At 48.3% G+C, this 27,030-nt stretch overlaps 1 protein-coding gene across 8 annotated transcripts in view; it reads right to left on the bottom strand.

The window, feature by feature from the left end:
- Positions 1 to 27,030, bottom strand: part of GALNT13 (polypeptide N-acetylgalactosaminyltransferase 13) — a 770,323-nt gene that overhangs the window by 317,518 nt on the left and 425,775 nt on the right. For all 8 annotated transcript variants that reach the window (XM_063933521.1, XM_063933520.1, XM_063933523.1 and 5 more), the window contains exons 3-5: positions 24,511 to 24,677; positions 20,736 to 20,943; positions 14,688 to 14,858 (exon numbers count right to left, since the gene is read on the bottom strand). In XM_063933521.1, the coding sequence (XP_063789591.1) occupies positions 14,688 to 14,858; positions 20,736 to 20,943; positions 24,511 to 24,677 (546 nt within the window). The remainder of the gene's footprint in view (positions 1 to 14,687; positions 14,859 to 20,735; positions 20,944 to 24,510; positions 24,678 to 27,030) is intronic.

The raw sequence follows: 27,030 nt of genomic DNA on the forward strand, positions 1-27,030 counted from the left end.
CACTTGTCAGTAGAATCCAATAGGGGTACCTGTAAAAATGAGAGAGAGATTACTTACCTACATCCCACGCCGGTCACGTCCACTTGTCAGTAGAATCCAATAGGGGTACCTGTAAAAATGAGAGACAGATTACTTACCTACATCCCACGCCGGTCACGTCCACTTGTCCAGTAGAATCCAATAGGGGTACCTGTAAAAATGAGAGAGAGATTACTTACCTACATCCCACGCCGGTCACGTCCACTTGTCCAGTAGAATCCAATAGGGGTACCTGTAAAAATGAGAGACAGATTACTTACCTACATCCCACGCCGGTCACGTCCACTTGTCCAGTAGAATCCAATAGGGGTACCTATAAAAATGAGAGACACATTACTTACCTACATCCCACGCCGGTCACGTCCACTTGTCCAGTAGAATCCAATAGGGGCACCTGTAAAAATGAGAGACAGATTACTTACCTACATCCCACGCCGGTCACGTCCACTTGTCCAGTAGAATCCAATAGGGGTACCTGTAAAAATGAGAGACAGATTACTTACCTACATCCCACGCCGGTCATGTCCACTTGTCCAGTAGAATCCAATAGGGGTACCTGTAAAAATGAGAGACAGATTACTTACCTACATCCCACGCCGGTCACGTCCACTTGTCCAGTAGAATCCAATAGGGGCACCTGTAAAAATGAGAGACACATTACTTACCTACATCCCACGCCGGTCACGTCCACTTGTCCAGTAGAATCCAATAGGGGCACCTGTAAAAATGAAAATGATACTTACAAACTTCAATCCACAGGAGGAGAGAGAGAGAGAGAGAGAGAGAGAGAGAGAGAGGGGGGGTAGGAGAGAGAGACTAACCTGCTGCTGCTGCTGGGGAGACCGGCACACACTGCAGGGCCACGACGGGAGGACGGAGCCGGCGGAGCAGGGGGAGAGCCGCACAACACCGCTCCTGTCAGCAGCAGCGGAGGAGGACGGGGGCGCACACTGCAGACACCAATCACCGCCGGGACAATTAACACACGCACACTGTCCCACACACGCACACACACAATTAACACGCACACTGTCTCACACACACACACACGCACTGTCCCACACACACGCACACTGTCACACACGCACACTGTCCCACACACACAATTAACACACGCACACTGTCACACACACACACACACACTGTCACACACACAATTAACACACACGCACACTGTCACACACACACATACAATTAACACACGCACACTGTCCCACACACACACACAATTAACACACACACACTGTCCCACACACGCACAATTAACACACTCACACAATTAACACACTCACACTGTCCCACACACGCACAATTAACACACTCACACAATTAACACACTCACACTGTCCCACACACACACAATTAACACACTCACACAATTAACACACACTCACACACACACACTGTCCCGCAACCCCCTCTCCCGACAGAAAAAAAACTAAAGTCCACTCCGCTCACCTGGCTGTTAAACCCGCTCACTGAAGCCGCGCAGGCGCGCGCGCGCGTACCGTCGCGGTCGCGCGCACGCGCACAGTACAATGTGTAGGGAGACGGAGAGAGGGGGAGGGCCGGGGGAGATGAGCGGAGGCTCCTGGCTGCCGCTGCCTGTCCAGTGTGACTGGCACAGCAGCCGGGAAGACAGGGAGAGCGCCGCAGGTAGCGTCGGCGGAATCCCTGTTGCATGGGGTGAGCGGGCCGTGCCGGTGGCGACCCCTCTGTTGGGGCTTCCACAGCGCCCAGGGCACGTGCCCTGCTCGCCCCGTGCTAGATACGCCTCTGGAGGCCAGTGACGTAAGGTGCGCTGGAATTGGGGAGCGGACTTGCAGGAGGGGATGTGGCTTCAGGGCCCAACCCATAGTTTCATCATTCCAGGGGCGTGCCCAGCATTCCTGAAAAGGCTGGGCTGTTCCTGAGACTCGTAAGGCTGCTGCACTGCCGACTCCTACACTGTGACAGGAGACGAGTGCTGCATGCAGGGCCGGTGCTAGGGTGTTCGGCGTCCCACTGCAAACTATAAATTTGCGCCCTCCCTCTCATACCGTAGTTAATAAAATGAGAGCATGCGTCGGAGGCCGCAAAAAAGGATTATGGTTTCCCACGGGGTGTGACCACACAACAGTACCCCCAATTCAAATTATGTCACACAGTAGCACAATCTTATTCACATTTTACCGCACATAGAATGAGACGATATTCACATTATAGCACACAGAATGAGCCAAAATTCACATTATAGCACACAGAATGAGCCGAAATTCACATTATAGCACACAGAATGAGCCGAAATTTACATTATAGCACACGGTAGGACCCAAAATTCACATTATACCACACGGTATGAGTTGAAATTCACATTATAGCACACAGAATGAGCCAAAATTCCCAGTATACCACACGGTATGAGACGAAATTCAAATAATAGCACATAGAATGAGCCTAAATTCACATTATAGCACACAGAATGAGCCGAAATTCACATTATAGCACACGGTATGAGCCGAAATTCACATTATAGCACACAGAATGAGCCAAAATTCACATTATAGCACACAGAATGAGCCGAAATTCACATTATAGCACACAGAATGAGCCGAAATTTACATTATAGCACACGGTAGGACCCAAAATTCACATTATACCACACGGTATGAGCTGAAATTCACATTATAGCACACAGAATGAGCCAAAATTCCCAGTATACCACACGGTATGAGACGAAATTCAAATAATAGCACATAGAATGAGCCTAAATTCACATTATAGCACACAGAATGAGCCGAAATTCACATTATAGCACACAGCATGAGCCGAAATTCACATTATAGCACACGGTATGAGCCGAAATTCAAATGATGCCATATGGAGACAAAATTCAGGGAGAGTGACAGCAGGGACAGGGAGAGAGAGAGGGAAAGTGACAGCAGGGACATAGGGACAGGAAGAGGGAAAGTGACAGCAGGGACATAGGGAAAGGGAGCATGACTGAGAGAGGGATAGTAAGGGCATACAATAGGGACTAGGGAGAGAGAAAGGCAGCAGGGTAAGATTACCTATTTAGCAGCGGCGGTGCTGAGGATGCTGTGGTCTGCGGTGCGGTGTATTAGGAGGCTGTGGTCGGCATGGTATTGAAGTGCAGAGAAGGACTGAGGGCGGCGGCAGGGCGGCGGCGGTGTAGCAGAGGAGGAGGCAGAGAGCGGTGCAAGGAGGAGGAAGCTGTGGTTGGCGGCACTGCAGCTCCTATGACCACAGCGCCACTATTTCAAATCCGCCGTGGACCTGCAGCCAATCCAGAGGGGGCAGGATAAGATCAGTGGTGAGGAGCAGGAGGGGACAGGATGGGAGTAGGAGGGGGCAGGATGGGAGCAGTGGTGCGCAGCAGGAGGGGGCAAGATGGGAGTAGTGGTGCGGAGCAGGATAGGAGCAGTGGTGCAGAGCAGGGGGGGCAGGATGGGAGCAGTGGTGCGGAGCAGGGGGGGCAGGATGGTAGTGAAAGGTACTCGCTCTCGCTCGCTAAGTTAAACAAGAATGTCACCTGCTACCCACAGCTCCCAGGTCCCGGCCGCCGTTGTTCCCTCTGTGGACAGTGGCAGCAGCCTCACACAGGAGCTGCGGCGCTAAGACAGATAGCCAGAGCAAGTGTGACTAGAGCTCCCGTCGTGTCCTGCTCCTCCGTCTCCTCACAAGTCCCATCAACAGAGCAGCTCTTCTGTGCTCCAGGAGCCTCATACTGGGGAGTCGACAGGAGAAGCGTGGAGACACTACATGGCACACGAACGACACGTGACCGGGCGCCTCGAGGGCGCATTAATCGGCAGCATGGGGGGACACATTAACCGGCGGCAAGCTTGTGAGTGGGGGGGTGCCATGATGCCTATGGTCTGCACACTGCTATTAGTAAAATAAAAACAAAAAACTTTCATACATATATTACACATACATTATAAATAATTATACATACATTACATATACATTATACATAATTATACATACCGTCCACAGGAGGGGACGGGTGCAGTGCGGTGCTGAACAATTAATTAAGAGGTGGGGAGGAGAGGGGAGGGAGACCGTGACCTCACCAGAGAAGAGAGCCGTGTGGACCGGTGAAGAAGAGCCGCTTCTCGTTGCCGAAGACGCAATGAGAAGAGGGAGTAAGGTAGCTGACGCCAGGACGCTACAGTGTGACAAGTGCACAGCAGCAGGGATGCAGAGCAGGGACAGCGCCTCTCCAGCCCAGTGCTCCATGCTTTGCATCCCTTCGCTGAGCGTGTTATGCCGGGCCTGGTGACAGGAGGGGCAGGTCAGGGAGGGGAGGAGACCACCTTTCTCCTTGTAGCCCATGGCTAGCAGCAGCGCAACGTTATTAGTCCTGCTGACTGAGCCACTGGTTGAGGGCCCCCAAGTGCTGTGGGCCCCCATGCATTGCACTGGCTGCTGCGGCGAAAGTTCCACCTCTCCCATCTACCGTTAATGCCTGCAGACAGGCCCGGCGCTACCTGCTCAGCAAAGAGATGCAAAGCAAGTAGGCGCCTGATTGGAGAGGCGCCTTCCTGCTCCGCATCCCTGTGCTGCGCTGCCCTGAGCCTGGCCTGACACCCTGCTGCTGCCGCCTGAAAATGCAGAATGCAACGGCACCAGGAGCCAATGTTCTGGTATCTGGGATAGAAAGGTCAGGAGGAAAAAGTATAGCAGTTAGATGGCACCGCCGGGCCCTGGAAGGGGGCTTTGGTCCTCGATGTGTGACAGTAGGATCCTTAAAGAGCATATTAGCAAATGCAGGTGAAAGATGACTATTATCATCTATCATGTCATCATCCATCTGTGTACTAACAGGCCACAGCAAAACCAGACATGATTCAACTATTTAGCCCAATTGGCAAACTGAGCCGAGTTTAGACAAGTGGCTGTATCAGCCGATGTGTGACATTGTAAGGTACATCTATACAGATTCTTCCCTCACTCTGCTTATGTTTACCAGTAACTGGTAAATACTGCATGAGTAAGGGATTGTAAGCACTTGCAGCTTGATACCAACTTGTGGTGGAGGTGTCCTGCACCCTGTTCTCTGCATTATAAGCAGACTTTATACAGTAGGGATTTATTGATTTATACGAAGTTTGTTGTTTATACCACCTGGATGCTGGATAGGCCGAAAATAGAGGCGTTCATTCATCATGCAGTGAGTTTAGACATCAACTTGTTTATAGGGCTGTGAGAGGTGCGGCTGCTGTGTGGTGTGGTGCCTGCTGCCGTGCAGGTGTAGACTCGGTACTCACCAGGCGCTGCTCTCTCTCACCTTCAGGTACCGGAACCCTCGACGGACCTGGAAATCTTCGATCGGATCCGGACACGGCGATTCCCTCTCGGAGCTGACCGACGACCAAGCTGAGGAGAGAATGGTTTACCTTAAGGGGGGTATCGACCCTTCTTCCACTGGAACAGGGGATACCCCAGGGGTGACCGCGACCTTCACCGGTTGGGTGAAAGGTCATCACTGGCACAAAGCCTCAGCCACCCAGCTTTCACACACTCGCGCTCTCGCACGCAGTGTGATGAAAGGGATTCTCACGTCCGTGAACAATCCTGACTCCGGCGCTCGGGGACAGACAAGGGACAAACGTACACGGATGCTACTCACCGTCACAAGTCTTGCACTCCGATCTTCTCCACTTACAGGTCCCTGTAAGGAGGCAAAGAAACAAGCAAACAGCCGTGCAGGGCCTAACTCTAACCTAGTGTCACACCCTATACTAACTACAACGGTAGAGCCCTCGAACTAGCTCTGTGGGTGTGGTGCAACAAAACTAAACACACTTAACGAGCTCACACTTTGCCCCGCACGGTAACATACATCACGATACACAATGCAAGCGACGGTATGGTCCCTTTAGTTACCCGACTCAGAACACCCAGTAGTGGGGGCCGCACAGCTCACCCACCTACCGTACTCTCTCCTTAGGGGCTCAGGCCGAGCGGGCCTGCCTACCTAACACCTCAGGGTAGCCTGGGCCTAGTGCCCGGTGCCACCTTTATTCACCTCGGGGGCACTTGTTCACTGGGCCTAGCGCCCCCTAACTGCACACAGGCCGGAGGCCTGACTTCGCCCACGGGCCTAGCGCCCGCCTAACTTGCTGCCCGTTGGGTGACCTGGGCCTTGTGCCCAGAGTCACCTTATATGTACCTACTGCCAAAATACACTAGGGCCTAGCGCCCTCTAATGCCACACAGGCCTATCGCCTGATATGCCCCCGGGCCTAGTGCCCGCCTAACTGGTGCCCGTTGGGTGACCTGGGCCTAATGCCCAGGGTCACCTTAATGTATCCCTAATTGGCCACGGGCCTGGAGGGCCCGACTAAATGCCCCCACGGGCCAGGAGGGCCCGACTATGTGCCCACGGGCAGGGAGGGCCCGACTACATGCCCACAGGCCGGGAGGGCCTGACTGTGCCCACGGGCCTATTGCCCGAACACCCGGTGGTCTAGGGAGGAGCGGGTACAGGGGCACCTGAAAAGGGCCTACCTGACCCGCTGGGAGAGGCACCAGGGGGAAGCTTCGTCAGCTCTTTGCTTCCCACCCCTGGTGACCTCTCCGGCGCTCTCCTTCAATCTTCGGCCGCTGGCCCGTCCTGGCCAGCGGCGCCGCCGTCGCCTCGCCGCGTCCAGCCGCCGCTGGACATCTTCCTGCCGCCGGACGTCTTCAGGCCTCTTCCGCGGCCACCCGAACTCCGACCGCGATGACCTCTTCTGGCTCCTCCGCGTGACGTCTCCCTTCTTCGCGCTCTTCCGCGCGCTCCGTCCCTTCGGCTCCCGCCCGGCGTCTGACGTCAGATGCCGGGGGCGGGGCCTATGACGCGGCGAGCGCCGATTGGCTCGCCGCGTCCCTCTCTGACTGGCTGCCGCTCCGGGAGCCGCGATTGGCTCCCGGAGGGCGCCAAGATTCAAACGCCTCTGGTCCGGTGCAGGGAAAAGGGTAATCCCTGCACCGGACACCCGCCGCCACGCACCCAGCGCTGGGGACAGACAAGCTGCCCCAGCGCTGTCCCCAGCTAGGGACAGCACCACAGATGTGCCCACAGGGCACATCTCTACATTTCCCCCCCTTTTTTCCTTTGTAGTCCCTACAAAGTTCTCCACGACGTCCATTGTCCGCGGGTCAGGGAATTCCGAGGTCCCTCCGGCGAGGTTGTGTTCAAGGGTCCAGCCCGGACAGGCTGTGACCCGACATCCTTCCACCTCCAGCTCCGGGTTCCTCTGGGGAAGTGGCATCTCCCCACGGTCGCTCAACGTGGGCCACCAAGGGGAATCTTCCTCCACGGGGACAGCAGTCCCCCACTCTTGGCCTTCCAGATCGTCTGGGACATCGTCCCTGTCTTCAGGGCGTGGTACCGACCACCACCCAACAGCGGAATCCTCCGGGGCATCCATTTCCTCCCGGGCAACAGCCATCATATGTCGAATTTCCTCGTGGGGCATCTCCAAAGGTCCTGTGTCTTCCTCTGGAACGGGTCCTCCCACGGCATCGCGATCCTGTCCCCGTACGTCCGTCCATTTCGGTACTTCCGGCAGGTATTGCTCCAGGACTATCTCCTCCTCTTCATGGAGGGCATTCAACTGGGAGCACGACTCCACCCGATCCTGCCAGTCACTCTCGTCGGCGCTTCCGATGCCAGAGTCGTCCTCCGTCTGTTCTTGGAGGGATTCGTCGGCGGACAGCTCACCGTAGTCCGAGTCCTCCTCAGATATCTGGACTGGGGTATTACTTTCCTCCTCAGCGTACTTCTTCGCTTCCGCTGGCACCTCTGCTTCCTCAGCGTACTCCTTCGCTTCCGCTGGATTCTTTACTCCCTCAGCGTACTCCTTCGTTTCCGCTGGCATCTCTTGGTACCCAGGACACTCCTGTTCCGCACGTCCTGGTCGTGGACGGTTCCATCGCGGGGAGATTCCGGACATCTCCGTCACTGGGTCTTCACGCTTTTCTTCGCAGCGTGGTCTCTTCACCTCCCAGTCGTCCACCTCCGTCTGATGCGGGAAAGGATTCTGCCTTACTGGGGTCACTTTCTTGGGACAGAGTAGGTCCGCGGCATCTTCCCAGGGGCACTCACTGGCCGCATGTCCTGGTCGCCGACACTTCCAACAAGGGAGGGCCACTGCCACCTTCTCCAAGACGGGTTCCTGGTCCACCTCCTTCACTGGGGAATCTTCACCCGTTGGTTCCGGCTCAGAGGAAATGGATACCTGCGAACTAACTTCAAGCAAGGCCTTCCGCTCCATTTCCCTGGTTTCCTCCTCCCATCTCTGGGCGCGACCATCCGCAATCATCCGGTCTTCATTCCACGGACAATCGGGAAGCGCACGTCCTCTTGCCTCGCAGAGCGCACACACAGGCTCTGCAGCCACCCGGTCCCAAAGTTGCTGACGAGACTCCGTCATCTGCTATACCGTGGCATCGTAGTCCGTCCTGTCTTCCGTCCATGGGCATTCCAGGAGCCGATGTCGGGGATCTCCACAGCTTTCACACCGGGGATCAACCTCGTCTTCGCTCAACTCTTCGTCCCAGGGACAACTGTTGTGCTCATGCCCGTAGTTTCCGCAGAGCAAACACCAGGACTCCTTCACTTGGCCCTGCTGACGTCTCCGGTCCGCTTCCTGGGCCACCTTCTTTGGGGACGTCTCTCGCCACGTACACTCGTCGGCAAAGTGCCCTGTTTGCCGACATCTCTTGCAGGGCGTCACAGCGGCTTTCTTGCGCCCCTTCTCCCGGCGCTCTTCCTTTCCACGCTGGACCGACCGCTGCACCATCTTCAGGATGTCTGCCCCAGACACCGTCACCCAGTCGCTCTGGTCCGCACACATCCGGGGGTGAGTCTTCTCCGGAGCCGTCCGCAGGGAGGTCTTCTTGGTGGCATTCCACATCGTGTCCGTGATCCGGTCTCTTTGATCCTGCCGACTACGCCAAGTGTGATGCCTGCTGCCGTGCAGGTGTAGACTCGGTACTCACCAGGCGCCGCTCTCTCTCACCTTCAGGTACCGGAACCCTCGACGGACCTTGAAATCTTCGATCGGATCCGGACACGGCGATTCCCTCTCGGAGCTGACCGACGACCAAGCTGAGGAGAGAATGGTTTACCTTAAGGGGGGTATCGACCCTTCTTCCACTGGAACAGGGGATACCCCAGGGGTGACCGCGACCTTCACCGGTTGGGTGAAAGGTCGTCACTGGCACAAAGCCTCAGCCACCCAGCTTTCACACACTCGCGCTCTCGCACGCAGTGTGATGAAAGGGATTCTCACGTCCGTGAGCAATCCTGACTCCGGCGCTCGGGGACAGACAAGGGACAAACGTACACGGATGCTACTCACCGTCACAAGTCTTGCACTCCGATCTTCTCCACTTACAGGTCCCTGTAAGGAGGCAAAGAAACAAGCAAACAGCCGTGCAGGGCCTAACTCTAACCTAGTGTCACACCCTATACTAACTACAACGGTAGAGCCCTCAAACTAGCTCTGTGGGTGTGGTGCAACAAAACTAAACACACTTAACGAGCTCACACTTTGCCCCGCACGGTAACATACATCACGATACACAATGCAAGCGACGGTACGGTCCCTTTAGTTACCCGACTCAGAACACCCAGTAGTGGGGGCCGCACAGCTCACCCACCTACCGTATTCTCTCCTTAGGGGTTCAGGCCGAGCGGGCCTGCCTACCTAACACCTCAGGGTGGCCTGGGCCTAGTGCCCGGTGCCACCTTTATTCACCTCGGGGGCACTTGTTCACTGGGCCTAGCGCCCCCTAACTGCACACAGGCCGGAGGCCTGACTTCGCCCACGGGCCTAGCGCCCGCCTAACTTGCTGCCCGTTGGGTGACCTGGGCCTTGTGCCCAGGGTCACCTTATATGTACCTACTGCCAAAATACACTAGGGCCTAGCGCCCTCTAATGCCACACAGGCCTATCGCCTGATATGCCCCCGGGCCTAGTGCCCGCCTAACTGGTGCCCGTTGGGTGACCTGGGCCTAATGCCCAGGGTCACCTTAATGTATCCCTAATTGGCCACGGGCCTGGAGGGCCCGACTAAATGCCCCCACGGGCCAGGAGGGCCCGACTATGTGCCCACGGGCAGGGAGGGCCCGACTACATGCCCACAGGCCGGGAGGGCCTGACTGTGCCCACGGGCCTATTGCCCGAACACCCGGTGGTCTAGGGAGGAGCGGGTACAGGGGCACCAGAAAAGGGCCTACCCGACCCGCTGGGAGAGGCACCAGGGGGAAGCTTCGTCAGCTCCTTGCTTCCCACCCCTGGTGACCTCTCCGGCGCTCTCCTTCAATCTTCGGCCGCTGGCCCGTCCTGGCCAGCGGCGCCGCCGTCGCCTCGCCGCGTCCAGCCGCCGCTGGACATCTTCCTGCCGCCGGACGTCTTCAGGCCTCTTCCGCGGCAACCCGAACTCCGACCACGATGACCTCTTCTGGCTCCTCCGCGTGGCGTCTCCCTTCTTCGCGCTCTTCCGCGCGCTTCCTCCCTTCGGCTCCCGCCCGGCGTCTGACGTCAGACGCCGGGGGCGGGGCCTATGACGCGGCGAGCGCCGATTGGCTCGCCGCGTCCCTCTCTGACTGGCTGCCGCTCCGGGAGCCGCGATTGGCTCCCGGAGGGCGCCAAGATTCAAACGCCTCTGGTCCGATGCAGGGAAAAGGGTAATCCCTGCACCAGACACCCGCCGCCACGCACCCAGCGCTGGGGACAGACAAGCTGCTCCAGCGCTGTCCCCAGCTAGGGACAGCACCACAGATGTGCCCACAGGGCACATCTCTACAGGGCGGAATCGGAGTTGTATGATAATCCTGCTGCAACTGCAACCCCATACTCAGGTAAAGTGCTAAAATGCTAGTTTACGTTTCCCCCTCATGTACAAGCGTGAAATGGACTGTGTAATACGTGAAACACATACTTTACTTATCTGAGCACTGTGCAGATCCCTCAGCTGGCCCATGCACTCCCCCAGGCTGCAGAAGTGAAACTTATACACACACAAACACATATACATACATACACACATACATATACACATACATACACACATATACATATATACAGACAGTACATACACACAGTACATACACACACTTTCTCTCACCTTTTTTCCATCCACTTACAGACAGTATCACAGGCTGGTTGGAGGGAAGGGATCTGCCTCAGCTTGGGGATCCCGTTTAGCCCCGCCCCTTTTCGTTCGTGTAACCCCGCCCCCTTTAGTCCATGTAGCTCCGCCCACCTTCCATCCGCTCATCATGCCTCTGTAGGGAAGGAGGGAGGGCTTTAAACGGATGGCGCTGCTGCCTGTCAGTTTGCATTTGCAGGCGGCAGCAGCAGGGGGTCAGGCCAGGCTCAGGGCAGCGCAGCACAGGAATGCAGAGCAGGAAGGCGCCTCTCCAATCAGGCGCCTACCTGCTTTGCATCCCTTTGCTGAGCGGGTAGCGCCGGGCCTGGCTGCATGTAATGTCCCAGTGCAGTGCTCAGCTCCTGTCACTGAGGAGGGTGTGGCCCGTACCCCCCTGGTGAAGCGCACTGAGTGGATGTTATGATAATATAAAAGCAAGCATACTGTACTTGCCAGCAGTGGCGTGCGGTGAGGTCAGTGGCTGGTGAGGCACTGTAGCCATAATGTCCACTGCGTCCCACCGATACCCGCTACCAACCCCGAGCCGATGCCTGCTACCGCTGATGTCCCTGCGTGCGCCGAAGGTTCACGTGCTCCCAGAAAAGTGAGTGTGGTCTTGCAATGAGGGTGTGAACTCACAAGGGGCGTGGTCATATGACAATGAGAGGGTGATGCCTTGGAAAGGCAAAGAGTGACAAGAGAGAGATGGTGATGGGGAGACAGTGATGCAGGTAACCTTTGTGTGTGTGTGTGGCCCGACATTAGCGCTGTCATAGTAATTAGGAGAGGAGAGTGGATCGCAGCTCCTCCTTCTCCGCTGGTCGGACTGCGTTACTGGTGGACGGGTGGGGCAGGGGGTAGTGGGCGGCCGCATATGTAAATAAAAAAATTGGCTGAAAGCACACCCCTGTCAAAGATGCACTTCTACTGTTTTTTTTAATGGGCTTTCACTGCCCAATACTTGGCCCTGCCCACCGCTTCCAGCCCTTTCACATAAACAGCAGGAGGCACCAAGTGCGGTGCCTCCAAAACACATTTAAAGCTGTTTTTTTAAAGGTAAAAATGATTAAAATAATATCAAGGCTAAAGCAGATACTTATGACACAGAATATGTGTCATAAGTATGTTCTTTGTATTATTTTAATCATTAATGACAGGGGAGGCACTGTCTCCCCTGACTGCATGTCCCTGCTTGCCAGAGGTGTGACTGTCACAGGTGACACCCGGAGCAGAGATGAGGGAGTAGGAAATGCACGTGCAATGACAAAAGGGCGTGGCCTTGTGGTAGGGGTGTGGTCTTACAGGTAGGGGCGTGGCCTCCTGGCCCGAGCCCCCGTTTTGTCGCTCCGGGTGACCCGGGAGTTGCGGGCTGCACCCGGGGGCCAGTGTGTGTGCAGTACTGACTCCTGCACAGTGACAGGAGCTGGGTGCTGCACTTAATGTTACAGTGCAGCACCCGGCTCCTGTCACTGAAGAGTAGTCGGCACTTTGGTGTCACCCCTCGGCGGCCCGCACCCCCGTTGTGATGCCACTGGTACTTGCAGACTTCCAGAAGCACGGGCCAGAAAGCTTATGTCATTAGTCGACAATGAAGCAAGGGGTCAGGGCTCCGATTGTAGACTGTGGCAAGTGGCTCCATCATTTATGAAAAGATTGGTGGCAGCAGCCTCTCTGCTCTCTCTGCAGACTAGCACACAGCAGCATGTTTGTTCCGAACAAATGTTGAAAAGAATAACCTGTTCACCAATACTCTGCACAACAGAACATTGGTGAACCGGCGCCATGCTCACCAGTGATAATACATGGGAGTTGCTAGTAGAGGAGAGAAAGAGTTAAACACACTCATGGGAGTGTGGCTTTAACCCATTGTGGCATTCTCACAACCATTGTGACATGGCTAGCCACGCCTACTTTGTGTGCACTATGACGCGATTTGAGGGCTATGGTATAGGCACTTATGCACTGCACGTGAAATAAACAAATATCAGAAGTCATAAAGGAGTTTTTGCTGACCATAGAAAAGCTAAATAGCTACTGTAAGTGCTCAACATTCTGACAATGTCATCATTTCTTCAATGCTGACACCATAACTGTTGATATTGCTACAGTTGACCTTTGGACTACATCTCCATTATTCCTTATAATAGAAGTGTTTCATGTAAACATCTTAGTATTTTTAAAAACATATTATTAAAAAATGCATAGTTTAAAAAATCTGGAGAAAAACCATTTCAGCAGCGCTAACTGGTAAAAAATGTATATGCACTCAGGAAAGTGTCGGAGAAATGAGAAGAAATGTATTTGTAAGTGATAATGAAGTAATACAGCTAATTAATCTGTTAGTAGTTGTATAAAACAACTGATTTCAGTTAATATGTGATATATGAGATTAATACAAATATGCTATTAAATATAATTTCAGTTTTTAACAACAACCAAAGAACCATAATTACTACATTATACAAGATGTAGATATTTTAAGAACTACAATTCATGTAATAAAAAATCAATTTATTTGGGGTATGGTTCAATAGATCTACAATAAAAAAATAAACGGTCAATAGGTCGACTCCAAGTGGTCAACATGCAAAAGGTCGGCAAGGTAAAAAGGTAGACAGTAGAAAAGGTTGACAGGTACAGAAGCTTGGCAGGGTCAAAAGGTTGACACAAGTTTTTTTGGTGTCATTTTGTATGTTTCACCATATCTAAGTCAAATTAGTGAAAACATGTACCCTCGTGGGCTCACTTCGCTCAACATGCTTCAGGCAGAGTACCTCACCCTGCTTCCGATGTGCTCGGCACAGGTTACTATACCCAATCGTGGTCCATGTGGATTTTAAATGACGGGGGAAAAAACTTGCGTCGACCATATATGTGTCAATCATTGTCATGTCGACCTTTTGAACCTGGTGCCCTTAAGTACTGTCTACCTTTTACCTGTTGACTGTTTGGCCCTGTTGACCTTTTGCATGTCAATTATTTGGGGTCAACTTATTGATTGTACTGTATATCTTTTTACTGTACTGTAGAGCTATCAACAGATTACCTTTATTTCTTATGAAGCTGCAACTCACACAGTGTATTATAAGGAATAACATTATGTTGGACTTTAAAAATCACATTTACTGTAACTACATGTACAGATGGACTCAAATCTGCAAAATAGGTGCATCCTGCTATGAGACGTGTTGCAGGGACAGGGAAATGCACCGAGTAGAAAACAAGCAGTGCAGCAGCATTTTTATTGCTGCTGATATACATATAAATATAGTAACATTATTATTATTATTATTATTATTATTATTATTATTATTATTATTATAGTAAATAGCCCCAAATCTGTAAAAAGTAAAAACCCTTAACGAAATTTTTTCACAGCGTTTCTCCATCTACTTTATCTTTCTTCCATCGTATTGTTTATCTAGTCATGTAGTTTGTATTTTGATCTGTATTGGCTGTGCAGGGAGCCATGTGTATATAAAGAGAACTCTGTTTACCTTACTGGTAATGTTCTGTCTCCTTTTCTTCTGTCCATTTCTCTCTGGGGAACAGGATACCAGCGGAAATTCAATTTCCAATTAAATCCACCGTAAGTCATGTCTGAACCAGCCATGTACTCAAATGTGTCATCGCTTATTACATCGATTATTGGACAAACAACCGTTTTTCTGGAGACAGAAATATGAAATAGAGTGAAATAAATGAGTATATCTTGCACACGTACATTATGCCATACCACGTTCTGTGCACTTGAATTCTAATATATAACTGTAATTACGCCTTTATTTGTAGTCTCTTTATAACCTGCAGCCAGACTGTCATGTAGTTATGACCCTGTAATATTCTGAACTCACAGTGTATATGATATATCTACAACAATGTGGTACAGTATAAAGCACAAACGAGCGTAAACACTCGCACACAATTACACACCTACACATACTTTATGTACACACAAACCTGCACATCTCTATATACATCTACAGACATACATCTATCTATGCATACACATAACATTTTTTGTTTGCTCAAATATTACAGTATATGTCATATGTTATGTAGTGTCATGTACCAGGCATACAGACTACTGCAATGAATCACTGCCAAAGACAAGGAATCTTCACTGTCCATAGCTTAAGGCCCATACACACTTGACGATGCACACGTCGTTAACGACCATCGTTAACGACTTCCCTTGAACTTCCCTTGAACAGCTGAGCAAACGACATGAGCATACACACTACCAACGACCAAAGACCAAAGACTATTCATCGTTGAAGCATCCAAGCTGAACAGTTTAACAGTTCGTTTAACAGTCTTTAACGTCCCGCGGGGCCGCGCATCGTTGGTCGTCGGATGCATACACACTTGACGATATAATGAGCGACGTCGTTGATGAGGGCTGAAATGAACGACGTCGCTCATTTTATCGTCAAGTGTGTATGGGCCTTTAGTAAATCTGACAGCTTCAAAGCCCCATAGAAATCTATGGGGGCTGCGATAGCTATCGGTAATGAAAGGACTGCGGTAGATGTGGAGATATCTTAAGCGGTCTCTCCATGGTGATTTCAGGGGATATTTAATATTTGGAGTTATCCCCCAAAAATGACTGTTTTTCGAAGAATATCCAGCAAACATTATTTGCTAAGTAGGTCGCTTAGTACTTTAAATAGTTTCAGATTGTATACTTTACGTACACATCTGAGAACGCCACGTCACATTGTCAAATTAACCCCAAAACATTTGTAATTGCGCATCTTAAAAGTAGTGATGAGCGGATTCGGTTTTACTCGGTTTTACTCGGTTCTCAAAACCGAATCTTATTGGCTATCCAAAACACGTGACATCCGTGAGCCAATAAGATTCGGTTTTGAGAACCGAGTAAAACCGAGTAAAACCGAATCCGCTCATCTCTACTTAAAAGACTTGTGTACTATTTGATTTAACTAATTAAAATGTATTATTAATTTAGCATGTTGTGGTGACCTCCACACAAGTTCAAGGTATCCTACAAGTAGCTTGCAGAGTGCCTGGGTGGTATCTAACTGAGATAGCAGCGAGTGTTCCTAATGGTCGTCTGCATCCACTTTATGCCAGTAACATTCACATGAAGCCGCATACATTTGAATTTACAGCTCAAGGTGAGATGTTTGATGCGCTGAATTTATTGTGTAGGAGGCTGGTGAATTTTAAAAGTTTTCTACCTGTATGCTTTTACCCACAGGCTACAGAAGATTTTAAATGCGGTGAATAGTGAGACTGTCTGACAACTATTGCTAAAGTATGGTCTGAGAAGAAGATACATGACCAAGGGCATAGCTACCATAGATGCAGGCTGTGCGGCTGCTATGGGGCCCAGAGCTGAGAGGGGCCCACCTTCCCTGTCAAAGTTACATGTGTTATATAAAATTTTCACCATTGGGTGGTACATAGGGGCCCTTTCAAACTTTTTCCTTGGGGCCTGCAGTATATCTAAGTATACCCCTGGACCTGTTCATTGTAGTGTGGTATAAAATGAACTGGAGGGCATTTCATGGTTATATAATATGAACGGGGGCACTGTAATGAAACACAATATGAACGGGGAGCACTATATATCATAATGTGAACTGGGGGTACTGTGCGGCATAATGTGTACTGGCAGCTCTGTAATGTGACATAGGGTGAACTTAAGCACTACTACGATTCAGAAAAGAAACTAGGGCACTACTATGGGGCATAACATTAAATAAGGCTCTACCAGTGGCGTAACTAGAAATTTTTCTCCCCCAAGCCAAAAAATTCTTCGCCCCCCCCCCCCCCCCCGCCCCCTTCCATATCCCCCATAATTGGCACTAGTAAAGGGACAAACATGCCGCCAAAAAGGGGACGCGGCTTCGTTGAAATGGGTGTGGCTTAGCATAAAGGGGCGTGGCATTGCAGGAAAAGACTACCTTATACCCCAGTTTTGCAACCTGCACGCCCAGACGTTAGCCACCACAGGAAAGAAAAATAATCCTGATTCATGCCCCTTACATTATTTGTCATTTTTCCTCCTTATAGTAATGCCCAGTATACATTATGCCACATACTGCAATGGCCCTTAGACATTATGCCATACACAATAATGCACATGACACAATATGCACACACCGTAATGCCCCCGACACATTATGCCACACACCGTAATGCTTGTGACACATTATGACAGGAATCGCAATGCCCGTTATACATTATGCTACACACTGAAATGCCCCTGATACATTATAACACATACAATGCCTGTGACACATTGACACACACCGCAATGACCCTGAGACATTATACCACATACCACAATGCCCGTGATATAGTATACAACACACCCTAATGCCTGACACATTATGACACACACAGCAATGTCCGTGATACATTATGCCACACACTGCAATGACCCTGAGACATTATACCACATATCACAATGCCCGTGATATAGTATACCATACACTGTAATGCCTATGACACATACCGCAATGCCCGTTATACCCTATGCCACACACCGCAATGCCCGTTATACATTATGCCACACTGCAATGCCCCTGAGACATTATACCACATACCACAATGCCCGTGATATAGTATGCCACACACTGTAATGCCTGTGACACATTATGACACACACCGCAATGTCCGTGATACATTATGCCACACACCGTAATGCCCATTACACATTAAGTTCTACAGTAAGGCTTCTAATTACTTTTAAATTACCTGCTCGTTGCCAGGGGTTTCATGCTCTTGGTTCCATGCACGGTGCCAGGGATTTTCATGCTCAGGGTGTCATGCTCGTTGCCAGGGGTTTCATGCACTGGGTATCATGCTCGTTGCTAGGGGGTAGTGCTTGTTGCTAGGGCCGTGCTCCCAGTGTCACATATGCCCCCAGTGCCAGGTATTCCTCCACAGTGCCAGGTACTCACATGCCCCCAGTGCCAAATATAGCCCCCCCATGTGCCAGGTACACATATACCCCCCCAGTGCCACATATGCCCCCAGTGTCAGATAGTCCCCCACAGTGCCAGGTACTCACATGCCCCGAGTGCCAAATATAGCCCCCCCCATGTGCCAGGTACACATATACCCCCCCCCAGTGCCACATATGCCCCCAGTGACAGATATTCCCCCACAGTGCCAGGTACTCACATGCCCCCAGTGCCAAATATACCCCCCCAGTGCACATATGCCCCCAGTGCCAGATATTCCCCCACAGTGCCAGGTACTCACATGCCCCCAGTGCTAAATATACCCCCCCAGTGCCACATATGCCCCCAGTGCCAGATATTCCCCCACAGTGCCAGGTACTCACATGCCCCCAGTGCCAAATATACCCCCCCAGTGCCACATATGCCCCCAGTGCCAGATATTCCCCCACAGTGCCAGGTACTCACGTGCCCCAGTGCTAAATATACCCCCCCAGTGCCACATATGTCCCCTCAGTGCCTGCCACATATATTCCCCCAGTGCCGCGCTCCCCCGCTCCCCCCCCCCACTCCTTGGTGTTGGAGGGACACGGAGGGCACAGCGCGTGCCTCTCCTGTGTCCCTCCTGGGTCTCCGGCGGGTCTGTTAAAGGAAGTGCCGGTTTGTGAGCCAATCAGAGCTCACGAACAGCACTTCTTTTATTAGACCCGCCGGAGACCCATGAGGGACAAGGGAGAGGTGCGCGCTGTGCCCTCCCTGTCCCTCCTTACAGCAGCGGAGGGAAGGAGACCGCAGATTGACATGCGGACGCTCGTCCGCATGTCAATCTGCGCTAAATCAGTGGCGCCCCCGCAGCCCCTCGCCCCCAAGCCACCGCGAGGGCTGCGGGGGCAGTAGTTACGCCACTGGGCTCTACTATGGTTCAGAAAATGAACTAGGGCACTATTATAGGGCATAAAATTAACAACTGCTGTAGAGAAGTATCTCTCTAGAAGCATTGGGACGGGGGCCCCTTCAAAATGTTGCTATCAGGCCCACAAAGTTCTGGCTACGCCCCTGTACATGACTAATTTGGTCCAGAGTGAGTAATCACCAAAACTGCCATTTTTATACAGGTAGTTGCTTTTTTTTAATCATTTTCAATTAAATATACCAGAGGATTTGTCTAGAACATTTTCTATTACTTGTATTATTTTAGGCACCAGATGGCATCGTTACTTTAATATATTTTACTAAGCTCAATACAATATCCTGTTAATATAGTTACACTGCATGAGATCTTAATTCATGTAACATTTGTTGATACCTACAGTACTTGCTTGTTTTTGCGATATATATTTTTAGATTTATTAAAGTATTTATGAGTTCGTACCAATCTACATTTTCAGGGATGTGTTGATCAACTTAAAATTTTCTAATCCTATATTTATGATGTACGAAAAATCAATAGTGTATTTTTAAATTATCAATTGAAAACATACATCCACTTTTATAAAGAGGTTTAATACTCACATGAATCAAAATGGGTTATTTTTCTAGCTTGAATTTATTATATTATTTTAAGATTTGCAAGCTTTGTATATGCATGTACTGTAATTGAAAATTTTTTCTTCCAAGTTATAAATTTAAAGTTATATTTATTGATTAGAGAACAATATTAAATATGAAATAGTGCATGTCAGAGTATTTATTTTTTTATTGATTTATTTTTGGGGAGGGGGTGGTTAGAAACTTCATCATACTGTATATTGATTAACTTGCTTTTTTTTTTAGATTGTATGCTATAGTTATACTGTATGTGATGAATATTATTAGTGCTAGTAATGGTTAATAGCATGATTATAAAAAATTACATTAAAAACAGTGAGCATGTAGCATATTTTTAAATTCTTTTTGGTTATTTTAAAACAAACTTTTGCTCAAACATTGAGAACCTTGCAAATTTGTTTAGCACTAAGGTTGCCTCCTTTTTAACAAGAAAACTTGACATGACAGATTCTCAATTTATAGACAGAAGCCTTTTTTAATTTTGGATTCCAAAATTAGTAAAGTTTTTAAATGATCATTTAAATCTATCAATACAGGAGCATCAAGAGTGAAAGTAAGTCATAGCTACAGTGAAAATATACTTTAAAAAAAATCTATGCATTCAACTAGTAAAACCACTAGGGTCTTTTCCACTCCAAAGGGGTGGATAATAGGGATACATGGGAATCTTAGTCTGATCCAAACTTACTGACATTGAGAAACATTCGTCTCCAAGGATGCCGGATGAGAGGTTCAAGTGGCAAGGGGTATTGCGACATGATTTGTATAATCTTATTATCATGGCTTTTCCCCTGCATATTGCTGAAATCTGTGAATTTCCTGAACACTATAAGTATGGTTTATAGTCTCTAGACTGATGTCAAAATCTGACTAGAATTTAAAAATTCAGAGACAACTTAAGGGGTAACTGATCTCAAAAAATAATTTTAGTTAGGCAGCATCATTTTCAATTAGCGTTTCAATTTACACACTACACCTCCACAAGTGTTAAGTCGGCTATTGTCCATTTAGAAGATGATGCAGTGCAACAATTAATTAAAAATGTTAGAATATGGTACACACCGGTCCTCTTTTATTCTTGCCAGCAGAGGCTCCAACCACCCAATTGTACATTCACAATGAGCGTCTAGAAATGTTATCACTTGACCCCTTGAAACATTTGCTCCTCTAAGTCGAGCCCGAATCAGTCCAGACCTCTGTTCCATCCTCAAAATTTTTACTGGAACTTCCAAATGTCTAACATAGTTTTCTAATGGTGTTTTCAGGAAATCTAAGAAAGTCAAAGGAAGAAACAAAAATCAGAAAATCAGAAATAAAGAAAATTTAAGAAAAAAATATGTAATACATTTTAATTGCATCTATTTCTTGACATAAATACATTCTATAGACCATATGTAGGTAGCACATTTCCGCTATCAAGCACCAAATGTGCTCCATGGATATATGAGTTACATTTGGGTAAAAAAAAATGGTGCTGTAAAATCATGACCAGTTATTTTATTCCTTTATCAAGCAAACTATTGTTATTTTGCTTGATGCTGACATTTATAAATAAATAAATAATATATATATATATATATATACAGTGGGGGGAAAAAGTATTTGAAGTATTTGGACAGCCACAGGTTGTGCAAGTTGACCCACTTAAAAAGAAGAGAGAGGTCTGTAATTTCCATCATAGGTACACTTCAACTGTGAGAGACAGAATCTGAAAAAAAAACTAGGACATCACATTGTATGATTTTTAAACAATTTTATTTGTATATTCTTGCGGAAAATAAATATTTGGACAATCAAAAAGTTGAACTCAATACTTTGTAATATAACCTCGGTTAGCAATTACAGAGGTCAAACGTTTCCTGTAGTTCTTGACCAGGTTTGCACACACTGTAGCAGGTATTTTGGCCCACTCTTCCATGTAAATCTTCTCTAGATCTGTCATGTTTTGGGGCTGTCGCCGGGCAACATGGACTTTCAACTCCCTCCACAGATTTCCTATTGGGTTGAGGGCTGGAGACTGGCTAGGCCACTCCAGGACCTTGAAATACTTCTTACGGAGCCACTCCTCAGTTGCCCGGGCGGTGTGTTTGGGGTCATTGTCATGCTGGAAGACCCAGCCACGTTCCATCTTCAATGCTCTTACTGAGGGAAGGAGGTTTTGCCCAAAATCTCACGATACATGGCCCCATTCATCCTCTCCTTAATACGGATCAGTCGTCCTGTCCCCCTTGCAGAAAAGCAGCCCCAAAGCATGATGTTTCCACCCCCATGCTTCACAGTGGGTATGGTGTTCTTGGGATGCCATTGATCATTCTTCCCCCTCCAAACACGGCAAGTGGAGTTTATACCAAAAAGTTCGATTTTGCTCTCATCTGACCACATTACATTCTACCAATCTTCCCCTGGATCATCCAGATGGTTACTGGCAAACTTTAGATGGGCCTGGCTTAAGCAGGGGGACCTTTCGGGCGCTGCAGAATTTCAATCCATGACGACATAGTGTGTTACTAATGGTAACCTTTGTGACTGTGGTCCCAGCTCTCTTGAGGTCATTGACCAGGTCCCCCCGTGTAGTTCTGGGCTGATTCCTCACCGTTCTCAAGACCATTGATACCCCCCAAAAGGTGAGATCTTGCATGGAGCCCCAGGTCGAGGGAGATTGTCAGTGATCTTGTATTTCTTCCATTTTTTTATAATTGCGCCAACAGTTGATCTCTTCTCACCAAGCTGCTTGCCTATTGTCGAGTAGCTCATCCCAGCCTTGTGCAGCTCTACAATTTTGTCCCTGGTGTCCTTAGACAGCTCTCTGGTCTTGGCCATGGTGGAGAGGTAGCAGTCTGACTGTTTGAGGGTGTGGACAGGTGTCTTTTATACAGATAACCAGTTCAAACAGGTGCCATTAATACAGGTAACGAGTGGAGGATAGAAGAGCTTCTTAAAGAAGAAGTAACAGGTCAGTGAGAGCCAGAAATCTTGCTGCTTGGTAGGTGTCCAAATATTTATTTTCCACAAGAATATACAAGTAAATTATTTAAAAATCATACAATGTGATTTCCTGTTTATTTTTTTCAGATTCTGTCTCTCACAGTTGAAGTGTACCTATGATGGAAATTACAGACCTCTCTCATATTTTTAAGTGGGTCAACTGGCACAATCTTTGGCTGTCCAAATACTTTTTTCCCCCACTGTATATGTGTGTGTGTGTGTGTGTGTGTGTGTGTGTGTGTGTGTGTGTGTGTGTGTACGTACGTATGCATATCTCTTTTTGCCATTCAATTCAAGGGCTTATTCATATAAATGGGGTAGTATGCTACAAGTACAATGTGGCCATAATTAAACAAGATTGCTCTACAGGATTGTTTTTTTTCCCCCCATATAAATATAAATAAAATGGGTTTCTACGTGGAATTAAGTCAGAGAGTACCCATATTGGCCTTACCCACTAGCCAATGACAAGGTTGGTGTTACAAACCATTTGTGAATGGCTAAAGGGGAGAACCACAGACAACCTTCTATGGTAATTTAGCAGTAGGCAGCACTAGTGTGTATTTCCCTTGATTGTGTTCCTCTGACACTGGACTCTGATTATAACAGAACAAGATATGTTGTTTTCCATTGGACTTGGACAGATAAAAAAACAAAAAATAAAGGATTTTTTTCCCATTAGACTATCATGAATCAAGAATGAAGAAAAGAAGCATTTTTATTTTAGATTAAATAAACTGATTATATAAGTGTTTGAAAGGCTGCATGGTGCTGGAGCTGGTAGAAGAGTAATGGATGAGATTTCCTATATATTTAATGGCCCATTCCTTTCAATGGTGTTTCTAGCATGTATAAATACCTTCAAAGTAAAACCAAAAGCTCAATGCATCAATTGTCTCATTGCATCAATTGTCTCATGAGGCAGTGATTCCCAAAGTGTGTACTATGACACCCTGGGTTACCACAGGGAATTTGCAGGGGTGTAACTGATCAGCGGCATCACTAGGGGGGGGGTGGACCATACCTGGGTGTCACCCTTCCAAGGAGTGACACAAAAAATGCAGGCTCCTTCACAGTGACAGGGAGCTGTGTTCTGCACTGTGACATGTTATACAGCACCCGCTTCCTGCCATTGAGGATGAGCCAGTGCAGGAAGAGTCTTCTGGGAACAGCCCAGCACCTCCTGGAATGCTGGCCATGCCTCCAGAGTGATGATAATGGGGGTGTGCCACAATACCATACCCCCTTCCCACAAGACCACACCCCTTCTCGGTGTGTGTGGGGGGGGGGGGGGGGGGGAGGGGGCTACTTTGGCAAACCATGTGTCATTAACAATGGGTTGTTGGTTCAAGACCAAATCAAGTTATGGATGGTTTACATGAAAGGCAAAGCCAGTGCTTGTGGCTGCCAAAAATAAATGTAAATGTAGTCATTCTTAAGTATTATTGGGGTGAATTTACTAAGATGGGAGTTCTATTTAAGATGGGATGTTGCCCATAGCAAGCAATCAGATTCCAGGTATTATCTTCTAGAAGGTGCTAGATAAATGAAAAGTACAATCTGATTGGTTGCTATGGGCAACATCCCATCTTAAATAGAACTCCCAGCTTAGTAAATTTACCCCATTGTTTCTAGTTTATATCAAATTTCTAAACGAGCATTACAAACCAAGGCGAGTACTACTGGTTAGAGAACCTGCAGTCTTTCACAACTTTACCAGGGCAACAGCCTAAGCAGTGGTTCATTAAGAGTGAGTAGCTACAGTAACTGCAGAAAAACAAGATTTTACTTGTTGCAGATATCCCCTTTCAGATATACTGTAAAGAAAGCAATAAGAGATGATACACTGTACCTCTTTCACTTGCATCATCAACCAAAATGATTTCAGATAAAAGATGGTGAGGAGAGCGGTTGATGACGCTGTGGACAGTCCGTAGTAGTGTGCTCCAGGCTTCATTGTGAAACACTATGACGATACTTGTATTTGGTAGTTCATCTGTATAAACCTTAGTCTTACATCTGAAAAAAAAAAATATCAATAAAGATGTCAACAGTACTCTGTATTGCGTAAAGATGTCAACAGTACTCTGTATTGCGTAAAGATGTCAACAGTACTCTGTATTGCGTAAAGATGTCAACAGTACTCTGTATTGCGTAAAGATGTCAACAGTACTCTGTATTGCGTAAAGATGTCAACAGTACTCTGTATTGCGTAAAGATGTTAACAGTACTCTGTATTGCGTAAAGATGTTAATAGTACTCTGTATTGCATAAAGATGTTAACAGTACTCTGTATTGCGTAAAGATGTCAACAGTACTCTGTATTGCATAAAGATGTCAACAGTACTCTGTATTGCGTAAAGATGTCAACAGTACTCTGTATTGCGTAAAGATGTCAACAGTACTCTGTATTGCGTAAAGATGTCAACAGTACTCTGTATTATTGCGTAAAGATGTCAACAGTACTCTGTATTGCGTATTCTTATTACAAGGTTCTGCAATATGAGTGCAATAGTACTGCTGCAGCTATAGAGAAATAAACTCAAGACTCCTAGGACCTACCAGTATCCTGATCACCTTATCTTATAGTTTAATGTCCAAAACGTATTATTTTTACTTAACCTTTATTTATATGATGGCACAAGGCATCTGCAGCGCCCAATTACAGGGCACATAAACAAATAAGCATAACAGGAAAACAGTGACTTACAGTTGAAGACAATATAGGACGAGTACAGGGTACATAAACATACCTACATCAGCAGATGACACTGAAATAAATATCAGGGTGGCAGAAAACCGCAGGACTTGGTGGTGTCGAAGATGGTTTAAGTAAGAGAAGTAAAAGCACATGAGGGAAGAGGGTCCTACTAATGAGAGATTACTTTACTACTCTCCGACACATCTGTTCAGATTCTCCCACTTCTTCCTTCACATTCTGCTGTCTGATCACCTTTATCATCCTCTATACTATTGGCTACTTCCAAACACAATCTCACAATCATTTATATTCACCTCCTACAACTCCTACTTGTTCACCTTCTGATTACTTCAAATTACCATTTACCAGTGCCTACAGATCATGGTTTTCAAAACAATAATCATGTGTGTAAAATATTTTTTGTGTTGTTATGTCCTGTTGGTGTAGACTCTAGGTGGTTTGCAACAGGCACCAGCAGAAAGGGAAATGGAGTTTAGACCACACAGTACAGTGAACGTACTGTGCAGTGGTAGTGATCTCAGCGGTATGACAGGTTGTAATAGCAATTAAGTAGTCTCACCTCTGAGAAGCTAAGTGCTGTGCAGCCACACATAGCCATTACATAGATAACTCATCAGGATTCTTCCAGCAGCAGCTCCTCATGTAATCTGGGGGCAGAGCTTGTGACTGACATGCTCCGGAGTCTGCGCAGGAGAGGACTGAAGGAGGGGGAAGAGGTGGCCACCACAGTGCCTGCACGGCTCAAAGCAGGCAGACTGATTGATCTCACCAACAATCAGGTAAGAGTGTGGTGCTGGGGGCCAGAGGAGGCAGGGCTTAGGAAGACAGCCATACTCAGTCTTCTCTCCTGTGTGCGCATTTTCAATGGCGGTCTGGGGCTGCAGCTTCATTCGCTTCAGGCCCCCTTTTTTCAGTTTGTACCCGAGACCCCCCCCCCCCCCAATCCCCCCCCCCCCCCCCCCCCCGATGAAGGCCCTGTTTGATACTATAATTCTGCACCAACTGGATGACCAGATGGTATCGCCAGATCCAGAGAATTGGGAAATAACAAGTTTATCTATTCAGGCGCTACACAGGACTGCGTTTCCTCAGCAGCTGCTTAATAATGGGGATAGTCAGTCCCCAAAGTATGAGAAAACACAATGAAAAAATAAGATTTTAAACCTACCAGTAAATCTTTTTCTCCTAGTCCGTAGAGGATGCTGGGGACTCCGTAAGGACCATGAGGTACAGACAGGGTGCGCAGGAGACATGGGCACTCTAAAGACTTTAGAATGGGTGTGCACTGGCTCCTCCCTCTATGCCCCTCCTCCAGACCTCAGTTAGAGAAACTGTGCCCAGAGGAGACAGACAGTACGAGGAAAGGATTTTTGTTAATCTAAGGGCAAGATTCATACCAGCCCACACCATCCACACCGTATAACATGGAATATACAAACCAGTTAACAGTATGGAACAAAACAGCATCAGCCCGAGACTGATCAAAACTGTAACATAACCCTTATATAAGCAAAAACTATATACAAGTCTTGCAGAATTTAGTCCGCACTGGGACGGGCGCCCAGCATCCTCTACGGAATAGGAGAAAAAGATTTACCGGTAGAGGATGCTGGGGACTCTGTAAGGACCATGGGGATTATACCAAAGCTC

Source organism: Pseudophryne corroboree, chromosome 7 (assembly GCF_028390025.1).
Source record: "Pseudophryne corroboree isolate aPseCor3 chromosome 7, aPseCor3.hap2, whole genome shotgun sequence".
Lineage (NCBI taxonomy): Eukaryota > Metazoa > Chordata > Amphibia > Anura > Myobatrachidae > Pseudophryne > Pseudophryne corroboree.